This window comes from Phalacrocorax aristotelis, chromosome 22, assembly GCF_949628215.1.
Source record: "Phalacrocorax aristotelis chromosome 22, bGulAri2.1, whole genome shotgun sequence".
NCBI classification, from domain to species: Eukaryota; Metazoa; Chordata; class Aves; order Suliformes; family Phalacrocoracidae; genus Phalacrocorax; species Phalacrocorax aristotelis.
The window spans coordinates 6,896,026-6,911,867 of NC_134297.1; the positions used below are offsets into that span (position 1 = coordinate 6,896,026).

Here is a 15,842-nt window from a genome sequence, read left to right on the forward strand (position 1 = left end):
GGTTTCTCACGTTGTCTGGGTGAAGAACACGCTGTCTGCCCATATGAAGCAATACAGCATAAGCCTCTCTTGTGCCGAGTCCCGACTTCGGAGGCGGCTCACTGGATTTCGGGCTGCACGCGTTGCCGAGCAGTAGCGACGCTGAAGAGACGCGCCTTTGTCAGCAGGGGTCTTCGCTGCTTTTCTTCTTCGTTTCAAATGGCGTTACTCTGCTGAAATTCGATTGCGCTACTTCTGGGGTTTAATGCAGGTGAAATACAGGGTGTCCTTCCTCTCTGGGATCCGAGACAGGAGCAGGGCAGTGATAGCTAGTATCGCCTCGCGGTGCTGCAGGAGCCTTTACAACTTCCTGCAGCTGTAAAGGCTTCCTCACAAAGCACAGCCTTTTATACCTTGTGATTCGTTCTTTTCAGTAGAGCTGTTCTGTTGAAGTTAAACTGCTTTTAAATCATGTACACAATGGCACTTTTGTTGGGGAGGCCTGAGCCCTGTTGCTTTCAGAGCGGGCCTCAGGAACCAAAGTTGACATTCAAGGGCATGTTTCTGCTTCCCATTCAAACCTGGCTCAGCCTCCCCTCCCAGTCTGCATGGGTTTGTTGGCGTCACCCGCTTCTGCCCTGTCTTACTCTCCATTTCCTTTGACTGCGGATTATGCTTCTTAGTGGGGCTGGGTGGTTTTAACAGAGCGACCGGCTCAGCAGTGCAACACAGAGGCCGTGCGGCGTTGTGCGGAGGAGCGGAGCCGAAGGTTTGCGGGGACGGCTCCTGAGCTGTGCTCTCGTCTCGTAGTAGACTCCTTGTATTTATTCTGGAGGGGATAAGCTGCATCTCTTCAAATCAGCTGCCTTTAGTTTTCTATTAAATAAAACAAAGACAGTAATGCTTTTATCTTGCAAAGGCCTGAGAAGGCTCAGGGAGCTAATAACGCCCTGGAATGGACCGTACCTCCTCAGCTGCAGCGAGGTTCATTAACATTGCAGGTGTGCTGGAAGGGCAGTCTGTCGCACTTAGAGCTAAACATCCTCTGAGTTCAGATATTATTAGTCATTCATTTGTTCTGGAGGTGCCCAAGACTACTGGAACGAGAGCCAGGAACAAAGCATTTATTTCAGCTCGTAGATTATACACCGTGTTTGTCAACGTATATGAGATTACTCGTTTTGTAAGTCTAGCCCCGTTCATTTTTCCAGAGATGAAAACTGTAGCTCTCAGGTGGTGCCCGCCATCCAATACGCCGTGACGGTCCTGTAGTACCCTCCCACCTGAAGCTGCTTTGCAGATAAACGTGTCTTTGTGTTAAATTCTTCCATTACAGCTGTCCATTTCTGCACTAGCCGAGAAGTAGAACAAAAGCCAAGTCTCTGTTTAGTATTGGACCTTGGAAAATCTGGTCCTGTAAGTAATTGGTGCTAACGTTACGGCAGTTCTTATGTGCTCTGTAGAACGTGTTAAGCTTGGCCTTGCCAAACTGAGCCGAATCTACAATGAAGCGGGGTTTTTTTTGTTTTGTGCAGTGTCGAAAAAGCACGGCAAGCTCATCACCTTCCTTCGTACATTCATGAAGTCGCGCCCAACAAAACAGAAACTGAAACAGCGGGGGATCCTGAAGGAACGGGTGTTTGGCTGTGACCTGGGAGAGCATCTTCTCAACTCTGGCCATGACGGTAAGAAACAACCCGTTCTCGAGGTCTTCCTCTGTTGGGAATCTTATTTCAGGGTGATGGTATCTAGCAAAGGGTAGTTGGCACTGGCGGAGGGGTGTGTAACAAAAATCAAGGGCTGAAAGATAAATTGAGGCTAATGCTAATAAGAAGCCAGCATTGTGGTCCGACGTGGGAGCACTGGAGAGGGATGGAACTGCTGAAGATGAGTCCTCAACCTCTTGAAGTCTTCAAATAAAACTTTTTTTTGCAGGGAAATAAACGTTATTTATGTGTCAGTGTTAATGAATAATTAACTGGTACATTAAATCCATCCATTTCTCTAACTCGGTACCTTCGTATCGATCTGGCACAATTTGCAGTGTAAATCCTTCATCTGCCTTTTCCCTTAGTTTCACAAAACTTACAGGAATTAACTGGATTTATGTTTCATCGCAGCTGAGTCTTCTCTCGGCTTGTCACGGTGAGTTTTCTGTCGCTCCTCTCGGTCCCGTTCGCCTTCCCATCAGCAGGCTGGGGAGGCAGTGGAGAAGAGCTGCCCATTCCAAGAAGAAATAACCCAACTGTTAACACTCTTCCTCAGATGAACTTTCATTTGATGTGCTCGGTCCTACCCTCTCCCTGTGACATCTCCAGTCCAGGCAGCGAAGTCAGGGAGGTACCTGCATTGCCGAGTGTCAAACAGAGGACCTGAATTCTTTCATAGTTCACCAGCCAAGGTCGTTCCCATGAATGGCCCATGCTGAGGGTTATTTAGAGAAGCAGCATGGAGCAGCCGTGGGCTGCAGGCGGTTTGCCCAGCAGTTAAAGCCGTCAGGAAATTAGCGATGGGTGTAGCATCGCTGTCTGGCTGTGTCAGCTTGTTGATCTGTTTGATATTTTTGCTCCTTGCCCAGTGCAGTAGGTTTTGCAGCAGCCCTCTTCTGCCAGAGTTGTTCATCTGATGCCTCCTGGCTTTTGCGGGTGGGCTGAAGGAGAAGCGAAGTGACCTGTGGGGTAGGAAAGGAGCTTCTCTGGTAAATTTGTTTTCAGCGGTACTTCAGACTCCTTGTTGGTATGAGTGCCTTTTGGAAAAGGGTGGTAAAGGGTGGGGAGCTGTTCCGTGCACTTTTTCCAGCTGATTCAGTTGGTAGCAGCAGTGTGCGCTCCCTTGCCTGACATGAAGTGTTTTACTACCAGTTGGTGAATAGTATGAGCTTGTTCTTATGGAATCAGGACTGTGGCAAGGCTCGTTGGCTTCTTAATTGGAACCAGTGGAGATCTTTATTGCTGGGGCTTGAAAAGCATCAGAGAGCCAGAAGCTGGATGGTTTGGAGACAGAAACAGACAGTAATCCATGTAAGAACTACATCAGGAGTAGGTAATTTACACCGCCGGATAGCTATAGAGCTGGTTTTATATTCACGCTGTGGGAGCAGTCTTGGAGGGCAGGAGACATGCCAGCAGAGTGAGCTCATTGATGGGAAAGAGAGAATTCTCTTTTATCCCCAGCCCTCCTCCTGTCCGCTTTAGTTAGGCACAAGTCAGCAATACTTAAAGCTTTTCCCTGCCCTCTGCGCTGACTTCTTCCCCTGGCTTTAAGGGGTGCACGTTTTATTTAGCAATAAAAGACACATCCTGAGCTGAAGTAAACTGTTGTAACTCTGCTGGAGGCTCCTATTTGACAGCCTCTAGGAGCTCAATTCTTGTTCTGTTCGCTCCCCTCCCATCACGTGCAACTGAGTGACCGTGACTGAGCTGGGCTAATGAGGTCTCTTCATCTGAGGACTTACCAGTTGCTTTCACCCTTGATTCAATAACCCTTTCCCAACTCCCTGGAGTGAAGCAGGTCCAAGCTCAGTGTTGCTATCAGGGGCACGTCTCCATTTCACACAGCAGGACTGGGTTTTTTCCTGTGTGATTCAGCTCTCTGACCTGTATTCCAAGTGATGTAATCCATGGGATTGGTTTTGTGGAGATGTTTCTGGGTTCCTGTGAATCAAGCTCCGCACATGCACAGCATTTGAAGATTCACTCATTCCGTAGCGTTAATGTTCCTCAGTCTTAAAGCCAACTGCAGTGCTGGTCTGCAGGAAGGGGTCTGAGATATCACAGGAGACCCTAAGTTGAATTAGATGGAGTAAAGATACGGTCCTGCTCCTTCGCCTCATAACCAGAACATAAATGAGTATTTTTAGAGGAGTATTGTAGCTGAAGTCAGTGCATGGTACCTACTGGCAATGCTTTGGGATTACGACCACAAAACATCTCAGTTCAGGAAAAAAAAAAGCACCCAATACATTCACAGATTCGTTTTGATGGGTTGCTGTCCAATACCCAACCGATTTAGCAGGACCGAAGGAGGAATGACACTGTCCACAGTGTTTGAAATGAGCGGCAAGGCATCCGTGTGCTCCTCAGAAATGCAATACTGAAACAAACTGGAGTTATGGTAAGAATTGTATTAATTATCAGCTTTGGGGAGCTGACAAACCTAACGCTCAAGAATTTGCTGTGAAACAAGAGGAGCAGTTAGAATTTTGCAGTCGTGAACATCTGAAACTTTGCTTGTTTTTTAGACAGGCAAGGGTGAGAGAGGAGCAGACCAAGAGGATGAAGGGGATAAGAAAGGACAAAAACTGAGAGGTCTAACGCTTTTTCACTAAATATTGTGTTGAGGCAGCTGGTGCAGATCGCTTAGGTAGGAGAAGGGTGTGTTTGCCGTCGTGTGTCTGTACGCCCAGAAGGGAATCTACCAACGAATGCTTTACCTGCTGCAGTGTGTTGTCTTTCTGCGGGCTCCGCGGGTCGCCGCTCTCACTCTGCCTCAGTTGCGCCTCTCTCAAAAAGAGAAGAAGTTGGCATGAGAGGTATAGGAGGAGAGCGATGCAGAAACGTGGCCTGTCTGTAGTAACTAGATGGTTTTGCTGCTGTTACGGAGCAAGAGCCCGGGTGATACCGTCCTGTAAAGCTCCGTACGCATGCTTTACGTTCAGCGTGTGCTGAGTTCTGAGCTTGCCTTAGCTTACTTGAGGCTTTGAGATGGGTCTTGCGCTGAGGCAGAGTGCTCTCTCTTCCGAAAGGTTCCTCGGGCTGGCGTGACAGGACTTGCGTCTGCTAACCTTCAGGGCGTAATACGTCTGTTTATGGGAGCGCCTCCCTAGGGGAGCGTGTCTGGGTGAGACGGGATGAGTGGAGTGGGCAGGCTGGGGTTGCTGCTGCCTTTTCATTTTTGGTGAGGGTGCGGTTTGTCATTTTTTTAATTAATGTGTGTGGGTCTTGAGAAGTAACACTACAAGCGGGCATAGGGAGGGAGGTAAGGATTTTAACAGAAGTTCACAGCAGCGGCTGCAGGGGTGAGTACTGCACCTTAAAACCTTTCTGTATGCCTGGTGATTCACGTTGGGGATTGCAGTGAGTATTGGGCTGGCGACTAGAGACGGGTTATTTTTTTTTAGTTCCAGTTTGTAGCATGCTGACACTTTGAGCTCCCCAAACAACAGCGGGGCTGAAACAGTGCTTTCCCAAAGGCCCTTGCAGGCAAGGTAGCAGTGAGGGGAAGGAAGGATCGCGTCCGGTTTCTTAGGTGAGGATCTGAGTCCTGAGCAGATCACAGGGTTATTTTTCAGAATCATCTGTGTTCTAAGCTGCTTTTAAAAAGGGGAGGTGGGAGCCAGATGTGCTGCTGGTCACTGGGCTGGGGTATGCATAGGTGTAACAGCGGTCTGTCCCTTTTGTTCCTCCTCTCTGTCACACATCAGTACCGAATTATGGGCTGGTGCCTGTAGGAGCAAAACCAGTTTCAATGTGAGGGATTTTGGACTACTCTGTTGGGTCTAAATCTAGCAAAGGTGGTGGTGATACTCCCTCCAGGTATGTTGGTTTGTGCAATACCTCTCCAGTCAGCTCTAGTCACCCAGTGGAGCCTGCCTTAAGAGGCCCGTCTCCATTTAATTCTAGTGCATTAATCATTTGTTGGCTCCTTCTGGGGTTTGAATACTTCCCCTGCCAGTGAAGCATCATTTGGAAGCAGACCAAGCTTAGTAGGGAGTAGCTGTTCCTTCATCGCCCTGAGAGGTGTTCCCAGTTGGTTTGGTGCTGTTGACACCTGCCACGCTGGTTTGTTTTATGGAGCTGTGAGATGCAGCAAATTCAGCATAATCCCTGACTCGTGAAGAGGCCTTCTTCCCTTTGTAGGTAGAATTCTTTCCCCGTAATTTTTTTTCTCTCAAAGGAAACCAAATACAACTTAAATTTAGCTTGACCCCAATTAGAAAGAATTGTGCTTGCAGAGGATGTGTTTGTTTGGTGTGGGAGCTGGTTAAATAAATGCTGCATTGCAGCATCTGCACCGTGTCCTCGTTCGTGCCTCAGAACATTTCAAAATGGAGCTCTCCACAACGTCTGAATTTATGACGAGTGTGGGAAGCCCGCGCTGGAGCAGGGTACTGGCAGGACCCATGGGGAGAGGAGTCCACGCTGGCACAGGTTTGCTGGCAGGACTTGTGACCCCGCAGGGGACCCGCGCTGGGGCCGTGTGTCCCTGACGGGCTGCTCCCCGTGGGATGGACCCGCGCTGGGGCCGCGTGTCCCTGACGGGCTGCTCCCCGTGGGATGGACCCGCGCTGGGGCCGTGTGTCCCTGACGGGCTGCTCCCCGTGGGATGGACCCGCGCTGGGGCCGCGTGTCCCTGACGGGCTGCACCCCATGGGAGGGACCCGCGCTGGGGCCGCGTGTCCCTGACGGGCTGCTCCCCGTGGGATGGACCCGCGCTGGGGCCGCGTGTCCCTGACGGGCTGCTCCCCGTGGGAGGGACCCGCGCTGGGGCCGTGTGTCCCTGACGGGCTGCTCCCCATGGAAGGGACCCGCGCTGGGGCCGCGTGTCCCTGACGGGCTGCTCCCCGTGGGAGGGACCCGCGCTGGGGCCGCGTGTCCCTGACGGGCTGCTCCCCGTGGGAGGGACCCGCGCTGGGGCCGTGTGTCCCTGACGGGCTGCTCCCCGTGGGAGGGACCCGCGCTGGGGCCGCGTGTCCCTGACGGGCTGCTCCCCATGGAAGGGACCCGCGCTGGGGCCGCGTGTCCCTGACGGGCTGCTCCCCGTGGGATGGACCCGCGCTGGGGCCGCGTGTCCCTGACGGGCTGCTCCCCGTGGAAGGGACCCGCGCTGGGGCCGTGTGTCCCTGACGGGCTGCTCCCCGTGGGAGGGACCCGCGCTGGGGCCGCGTGTCCCTGACGGGCTGCTCCCCGTGGGAGGGACCCGCGCTGGGGCCGCGTGTCCCTGACGGGCTGCTCCCCGTGGAAGGCACCCGCGCTGGGGCCGTGTGTCCCTGACGGGCTGCTCCCCGTGGGATGGACCCGCGCTGGGGCCGTGTGTCCCTGACGGGCTGCTCCCCGTGGAAGGGACCCGCGCTGGGGCCGTGTGTCCCTGACGGGCTGCACCCCGTGGGAGGGACCCGCGCTGGGGCCGCGTGTCCCTGACGGGCTGCTCCCCGTGGGATGGACCCGCGCTGGGGCCGCGTGTCCCTGACGGGCTGCTCCCCGTGGGATGGACCCGCGCTGGGGCCGCGTGTCCCTGACGGGCTGCTCCCCGTGGGAGGGACCCGCGCTGGGGCCGTGTGTCCCTGACGGGCTGCTCCCCGTGGGAGGGACCCGCGCTGGGGCCGCGTGTCCCTGACGGGCTGCTCCCCGTGGAAGGGACCCGCGCTGGGGCCGTGTGTCCCTGACGGGCTGCTCCCCGTGGGAGGGACCCGCGCTGGGGCCGTGTGTCCCTGACGGGCTGCTCCCCGTGGGAGGGACCCGCGCTGGGGCCGCGTGTCCCTGACGGGCTGCTCCCCATGGAAGGGACCCGCGCTGGGGCCGTGTGTCCCTGACGGGCTGCTCCCCGTGGAAGGCACCCGCGCTGGGGCCGTGTGTCCCTGACGGGCTGCTCCCCGTGGGATGGACCCGCGCTGGGGCCGCGTGTCCCTGACGGGCTGCTCCCCATGGAAGGGACCCGCGCTGGGGCCGTGTGTCCCTGACGGGCTGCTCCCCGTGGGATGGACCCGCGCTGGGGCCGCGTGTCCCTGACGGGCTGCTCCCCGTGGGATGGACCCGCGCTGGGGCCGCGTGTCCCTGACGGGCTGCTCCCCATGGAAGGGACCCGCGCTGGGGCCGCGTGTCCCTGACGGGCTGCTCCCCGTGGGAGGGACCCGCGCTGGGGCCGTGTGTCCCTGACGGGCTGCTCCCCATGGAAGGGACCCGCGCTGGGGCCGCGTGTCCCTGACGGGCTGCTCCCCGTGGGATGGACCCGCGCTGGGGCCGCGTGTCCCTGACGGGCTGCTCCCCGTGGGAGGGACCCGCGCTGGGGCCGTGTGTCCCTGACGGGCTGCACCCCATGGGAGGGACCCACGCTGGAGCAGGAGAATAGTGTGAGGAGTCCTCCCCTTGAAGGAAGCAGCGGCACAGACAAGGTGTGATGGGCTGACCCCAAACCCCATTCCCCTTGCCCTGGTGCCGCTGGGCAGGCGGACGTAGAGAAAACCAGGAGTAAAGTTAAGCCTGGGAAGAAAGGAGGGGTGGGGCAAAGGTGTTTTAAGATTCAGTTTTAATTTCTCATTACCCTACTCTGATTTGATTGATAATAAATTAAGGTAATTTCCCCAAGTCGAGTCTGTTTTGCCTGTGACTGTAATTGCCGAGTGATCTCTCCCTGTCCTCATCTCAACCCATGAGCCTTTCATTGAGTCTCTCCCCTGCCCAGCTGAGGAGGGGCGCGACGGAGCGGCTTTGGAGGGCACCGGGCGTCCAGCCGGGGTCTGCCCACCGCAGAGCTGCAGCAGGTGAGGGGTTACCTGCCAGTGGACTTTCTGCTGAAATGCTGCTGGGAATAATGTGCTGGAATTGCCTGGACTACAGAGGATGGGCTATAAAATGCTGGTGGCTCTTTTCCATGCTGAAAAAGTTGCCGTTGCCTGGCACTTGATAAAGATGATCATTTCTCTCTTGGTGATTAGAGCGGAGCACAGGCTAACCCTGGCGTACCCTAAAATGGTGGTATCAGGTGTTCTTTTCATGAGGTCATCCATAACAGTCAGCTCTGTTAGCAGAGGGGTTTGTAGACTAAAAGCAAATGGTATGTTTTGTACCTTTTTATGTGTTCGTTGCATTGACACATCATCTGCTTCCGTAGTTGGAAAAGGTGGATTTAGAAATGGCACTCATTTTTAATCAACAAGTTTCCCATCTTGAAGGATCTATACCTCCTTTTCAAATTATTAGAAAATACGAGCGATCTGTATTTAACAGGAAGAAGTGTTGCTTTTCTTGCTGAAAAAGTAAAAGCCTACAAAGGACAGTTTATTAACACACCTGGATCTTGCTCTCTGTCCTTCCCATTCTTCCCAGTTCCCCAGATTTATTAGCAGTTATTTTGGACAAGTTGGGTAAGATTAAAATAAAAATTAAATGAAAGCTGAGACTTCTCAGAACTGCGTGCAAGATCAAATTGTAGCAGATACGGGATCTTGATCCTGTTTTATACCGGGCGCTAGCAACAATAGCAAGGGATGGCTTTATCCTCTTCTGCTCGGCGGATAAGCTCCTGAACAGCACCGTGGGATTGCTGGTGACTTCACAGCTTGTTCTGGGTCCTCCAGGGTTATCCTTCCCTTCGAGCGATCCCCTGCCTGCAGCCGGGTGATGTAGTTGCCTTTGATGCTAAATTATTGCAGATTTGAGCGTAGGGAGAAGGCTGTTACCAGAACAGAGAAACACAGGGAATGAGATCTCGGGCAGCATCTTGGCAGGGTTCTGTAAAAATCTGGTTCCCTTTAGCTCAAGCCTAAGTTTGGTAATCTATATGTCATCTCTTTGGTTCCTAGTATTAATGTGAGGAGTCCCTTTTACTAGCTAATAATTTTCATTATAATAAAAGTCTGCCTGGCTGGCTTTGGGTCTTTGCCATCTGTGAAGGAAGCCTTGAATTGGCATTCAGGACAGCTAAGTCTTACATATTTATTAATTTTAGTTTTTCTTGGTGTTTTAACTCTTCGAGGGTAAATTTAAGCAGTTTCCACTCTCTTGCTGCTAGAGAGTGAAATTGGACATGACAAACAACAAGTAAAGGCAACTTTGCCAAAAAGCAGAAATCTGTAAATATTTACAGAATTGTTGCTTTTTCCCTTCCTCTCTTTAACTCCTGTTTTTAACTGCAAACACAAGGCAGCCCCTGAAATGCGAGAACTTCCAGTTCACATTCCGAAGGCCCAGCTGAAATCCCTGCTCCAGATGCCCTTGATGGGGAATTGCTTTGCTCCAAGATTTTCCCTTCGGAAGGACTTTCTGGCGTTTGCAGAGCTTCCATCAGACGTAGATCCTCAAGCTTTTACCCGCGCCCACTAGAGCTCAAATAGCAGGCGGTTGCGTGGGGGTACAGAGCCCCGGCGTGTCGCTCCCCAGGTACGCTTTGGAGTGTTACGGCTTGAATGCTGCAGCCGCATCGGTAGGTTTCTCTACGCAGTAACTGCTTGTTCTTATACAAAGGTTTACTGAAATTCTGCACGACAGAGGAGGGTCGTGTGCGTTAACCGTAACGCTTCGATCAGGGCGATGAAATCGGCCACATTCGTTACTGACGGCTGAAAATGTTGGCTGTGGATGAGGCTGGAGGTTCATATTAGACGCGTTCATTCTGCGAGTGAACCCTTGGGGCATTTTTGTACTTTTAAACAGGTATTTTTGGAGTATCCAAGCGGACAAATTTGCACGCGAACTAAATAGTTTCAAACCTCTGAGTATGTTCAGATCTGGCGTCCTGCTTTTGCTTCTGCCTCTATTTTTAAGCATTTATAGGCCTAAAGGGGTTCATGATTAGGACATAAATCTGAGTTTTGAAGGATTTGTTTGCATTTCTCTCTTTTGCTAAGGCGTTTCTTGTGTGACTTTGGGCAAGTCCTTTAAAGTAGGCTTCATCTGCTTTACTCTTAGGCGTCTAGCAGTCATCCAGGCGGATGGGTGTATCTGGAGGGTGATTCACCCTGTCTGCCATAATGAAAGTGTTTAAAAAATAAACCAAAAGTGGATTCAAACTTTTCCATGGGCACAGCGGGAAAAATAATGCATCCTTACTTCTCCAATAATTTTTGTAATGCCCTCTGTGGTATCTGGGGAAAGCTATAAATAAAACCCATGCCAGGTGGAGGATGCATATATACCAGGCTCACGAATTGGGGTGTATGTGGTGTTTCCCAACAAGCCTACCTATTGCTGGTACTGGGGAAACTGGAAATCTTCCTGTTACGCCTCCCTTAATAGTATTTTTCTGTGCACCATGGTCCTATTGAGAAAACCTAAACTGGTTGTATAGTGCGTGGCTAGTCACGGTGAAAGGGCAAATTCTACAGCAGAATATTTTATTTAGTTAACTAGAAGCTGTGGCCAGTCTGTCGATGCCCGTGAATGAGTCCAGGAGGCAGCTGCCTATCGGTAGGGAGGAGATGGTTTTCCATCAGTGAATTTTTTCCACTACTTGAAACTTGAAAATTTGTTTATAAGCTGCATGCCGTAGAGATACGCTAAACCTTTTGTCCTCCCCAAGTGATTTGCTTCTGTGCTTGAGAAATCATTAACAAAGGGGAGGATTTGACTCATACTCTGCGGTACGATTTGCTTTGCATGTTGGAAAACTGACCAACTCTTGTTTCTTCTGATCCTTTATCATTTCCTCATTGTTTTATGTTACACAGTAAAGAAACACTGGCCTGTCTCAGCACTTTCACTTGCGTCCGCGTCCACGGTTGCCGCAGCTCTGCGCACAGACAGCGTAAACTGGGGGGGAAAAAAGGCTGTGCAGTTGCATTCTGGGGCAGTAATTCAGTGGGGCTGTTGTCATTTGGCAGCCGCTTTGGGCTCGCAGGTAATGTTAGCCTTGCTCTTCCGTCCGTCTCTGTCCTGCTGGCTGCTATTTCACTTCACTATCCCTTTTTTTTCAGGAGGTTGGTGCGATATTGAAACCCGTTGGCCTCAGATATGCCAAAACCAGTGTCAGTGTATCACAATTTCTAGTAATTTTTTAATCAAAATCCACCTCCATTGACTGGGGCAATCAATGACCGAGGCTGTAGTCAGTTCTGGCCGGGGAGCTGGGCGCTCCAAGCTCACACCCCATCTCTCACACACCTTTCATGGCCTCGGGGAACTTGCCTGGTATCTCCGCTTCCATCTCCACGCTTGTAAAATCAAATTAACAGACCGTATCTGCCCCCCAGGCCGCCACGAGGGTAGGTTTCTAAAACTTGTGAAGTACTTGGGAGATTGAGTACGATATAAACATTAAATAGCATTTACTCAAGCGTTAACAGAGGTTGGCGTGCTAGATCCAGAGTAGCCTTGTGAGCGTCTGTAGTGTAGTGAACTTACCTGTGTGCACCCCCTCTGTGTGTCTTGTTCCTTGGTCGGGTTTGCGTAGTTTCACAAATCTAAACGTGTGGGCCGTTTTGGGAACGGAACGGTGCCTCGTTCACTGGGGCGCTTCGGTAAATCGTGAAAAGCCTGTGTGGTTTAGGTGCCGAAATGTCCCTTCCGAGGTGGCGGGGTGTGCCTCTGCACGCACCAGCCCGTGTAATGTGGAAGAGGGATGCAGCAGCCCGGACAGAAGCGCGACGGCTGCGCCACGTTGCAGCTGAGCAGAGAATATTCCGCTTCCGGCAGGTGCGCTCGCCGCTGCACAGACTCATTCAACACAAGTTAATACTTGTAAAGGCCAATAGTTTTGAGCTATTTTGGGCAAATTTCCAAACGTAACGGGCACTGTTATTGCTTCACCGTCTGCCCTCAGAATTGCTGGAACTCAAGATTATTGGGCATTACAAAGAGGTACGTGGAGTCCCCGTGGAGAATTGCTTGTTTGGGGGAAGTAGCTGCAGAAGGGGAGAACAAGCTTTTGCAGTTAAGAGAAGAGACAATTTCTGTCTCCCCTTCTTTTTTATGCTGCCTGCAGCTGCGAGAAGAGAAATTCTTTACGCCTGAGTGACCCAGAGGACAGCAGGGAGTTGAAAATTAATTTGCATTTTGAAGCACTACAGCTGTAAGAGGAACAAACATGAGAAAAAATGCTGCAGTCCGTACAGGAATTATTTGTGCTTTTATCCCTCCACTCTTAATGAGGTGGATGCTTTTCCCCCCTCTCAACTTATTACAGACATACCCACAACATCGAGAATGTTGCTGAGAACTGTGTTTTTCAAGTCCTGTGATGCCTACCTTCCTGGCTTGATGCAACACAGCAGTATTTATGTTCCTCAGGCTTGAACTTTGCACTTTGTTTTTACACAACTCCTGGATAAGCTGCCATAAAAACAGAGTCCGGCCTTATAAAGCAGAGTCCAGTGCCCGAGGCCGATTCCACCAACGGGCACTGCGTGGTAGCTGCGCTGGGTTTCACGGTTTATGGCCCCCTCTTCCATTATTGGACTTTCCCAAGTGCAAAAGTCACTTTACAGATAAAAACGTTGCATGTTACCAGGAAATGGTGCAGCTGGTGATAGCTGGCTCGGACTTTACTCAACTCATCAACACCATAAATAATTTTAATGTGGGTCACTTCTTGGAAATCAGGAAGAGAGCATCTTGGAGGAAGTTTGCTGTTTGTTTGGTCTTGTACGTCTGTCCTATTCCTGGTGATTCAAATGTGAGGACGCAGATTTAGGAGCGAGACAAAAGTCCTTGGAAGAGAATCTTTTGAAGTGGGATGTATTTCTGACGGTTCAGGGGATGGTGGGGTATCTGTGCTTATAAAATGACAAGGGCAGGCGACTCGCTGGGTGGCGGGGAGCCGTCCTGCCGGGGGTGCTCCTGCCGGAACGGGGCACTGAAAAGGCAGCCCTTAACCTTTCTGTCCCATGCTGCTTTACGCCTTCCGTGTAGCTTTTGCTGTAAGGTGGAGGGAGGGGGTTCAGAAATGGGTGGTGGGAAATGAGGTTCCTAGAAAAAGTTACAGTCTGAGTTATTACAGGGTTTTTACTGTTTTTTTTTTTTTTTTTTAGGAAATAAGTGGCTAACTTTTTGCAAAATTGAGCTAAAATTAGGACGAATGATTGGGGTAAAAGCAACTCTATTTCCTCAGGTGAGGACAGTCATTGCTGGGTTCTTACCCAACATCTCAGTGTAGCAAGGGAGACAGGATTTACCTAGCTAATTCCCAATGCCTAGAAGTTTAGTCACAAAATCTCCGCAAAGGAGCACATCCGTACCATACTCCCCACCTTTTGGGTTGTACTGGGTGCCCTTGGGGCGCTCCATCCTCTGCCTGTACCCATCCTTCCTTGCTGTTTGTAAAGGCAGCCTGGACAATTAAGAGAGAGCTGCCTTCACCTAAGCTTTATCTTGTGGCTGATTGTTTAAGCTTATATTCTCGTGGCTGGAAACACAGCCCTTAACCTTTGCTCAGTTCTGTTTTTTTCATAGGCTTCCTAAGTATCAGCACACCACTTGATAGCCGTGGTTATTACCGTTGTTTGAGCGGCCCAGAGTGGCACTCGGGACAGTTTATTACGTTTTCCTCGTTCCTGCTGGCCTGCAGGTTGGCTTCCCGCGTTTGTTTGCGGTGTGTGGAGTTCAGCTGAGCAGCTGCATTTCAGCGTGCTACGGTCCATTAACCAGCCGAAAGGCCTGGCTTGTGTGGCGGCTCACCTTATTGCTGTAATATTGTGAAAACGACGCTGCTAGAGGGGAGCTTGATGGGGGGCCTCGTTCCCCAGGCTAAACAAATAGTTCTGATTCCAGTAACGTACTAAGATAATAAAAAAAAATAAAGGAAGCCTCCCAAAACCCAGGGAGGGAACATTACAAAAGATTAAAAAGGAAAAAATAAAACCAAGATGATAGGAAAGGAAATGTGCCTGATTTCAAGATGAATCAAAATGTTCTTCAGAATGAAAACATAAAACTTCTGCTTCCTCTTAATGGCAAAGAACTAACGAGCTAACGAGCCCTAGGAGATGCAATAAACCTTTCAAACCAGCTGAGAGATGCTCGAGAGCAAGTTGAACAAATTTCTTTAGCTGCTACGGTGATGAAATATGCCAGGGTCTCCCCTGTCGATCCAGCCACGCTTCCAGCCTTGTGCGCTTTGTCTCCTGGAACTGCCCGCTGCCGGAGGCAGCGAAGGGAGGAGGGGGAACAAGGGAAGGGATGGATTTGGACTGGGAGACGTGTGCAGGGCTTGGGTTCTCACGAAGAGGTGGGTGTTCAAACGTAGCACCTGCCTGTGGGTTTTAGCAGGCTGCAGCTGAGCCGGTGACTTCATTGCAGAGAGATTATCTGGAGTCAGTGGTGGGAGACCGGGCTGCTCAGGGAAGGAATAGTCTTGGTTCACTTTTGCCACTTGCCTGGGCACCTGGGACGGGAAGGGGCTCTGTGCTCTGTTTAATAAGCGCACAGAGGAGTGTTGGGGCTGGAGGAATATGCTGGGAGTGTTACCCTGTGCTTGGTCCCTCCGTGCCGCTTTCCCGAAGCGGGCTGCTCGTGGCAGTTGTCGGAAGCCGGGTGCTGAGCTGGGTGCACCTTTACGGCTGCTGATACAAACCACCTGCGTCATCAAGCCTGGTTGCTGTAATTGCAGGAAGCCACAGTAATTAACCAACATTAATAGAATTTTAGTGTAGGTGCTGCTACATCCGATGAGAAGAAATCTCCCGTCGGTTTCCCACTGTGATGCGGCTGAGATGCCTTTCCGATTCAAATCTGGCAATTGGTTTGGGATCTAGAAGCCAAAATCGGGACCTGAATACCGAGGAGTTCACCGCTGCAGCAGGGCAGGGGTTTCTGCAATAGGCAGAAGCACTCGCAGAACTAAGTCTTGGCTTGTGCTGTCGTTCTGCCACTTCATCCTGGTGGTAACAGACACTGTTCCCTCCATACGTGTGTATATGCATATATATAAATGTCTATTTAGCTAAAGGGCTTGGGATTTAAAGGGGAGAAGGAGGTTAAATGCGCATGTCATTGTCAGAGGTGCCGCCTTTGTTGAAAAGCCAGAAAAATCAAGTCACCGTTGCAGCAAAGGGCCTTCACGTATAATCGTAGCCCTGCTTGAATTTCAGTCACTTCTCCAACCGTTCACAATTCCCCCAAAATATCTCCAGTGCTGGCATGATATATTTAGCTTAGAGAACACATTGTCCTGGTAACCAGATTAGGAAATGCACAGATCAAGCCTGCTAGAAT

The 15,842-nt window shown here is 51.1% G+C and overlaps 1 protein-coding gene and 1 long non-coding RNA gene across 7 annotated transcripts in view; both read left to right on the forward strand.

Annotated features, from left to right (window-relative positions):
- The window catches only part of ARHGAP32 (Rho GTPase activating protein 32), a 262,702-nt gene that overhangs the window by 220,445 nt on the left and 26,415 nt on the right, over positions 1-15,842 (forward strand). For 5 of the 6 annotated variants that reach the window (XM_075116400.1, XM_075116397.1, XM_075116398.1 and 2 more), the window contains one exon: positions 1,515-1,664. In XM_075116400.1, coding sequence (XP_074972501.1) covers positions 1,515-1,664 — 150 coding nt within the window. Of the gene's footprint in view, positions 1-1,315; positions 1,396-1,514; positions 1,665-15,842 lie in introns of all 6 variants that reach the window. The other variant, XM_075116402.1, reaches the window with a different exon arrangement.
- Positions 1,672-3,282, forward strand: LOC142067601 (uncharacterized). Its single transcript, XR_012664104.1, has 2 exons — positions 1,672-2,124; positions 2,245-3,282. It is a non-coding gene; the product is annotated as an uncharacterized LOC142067601 (long non-coding RNA).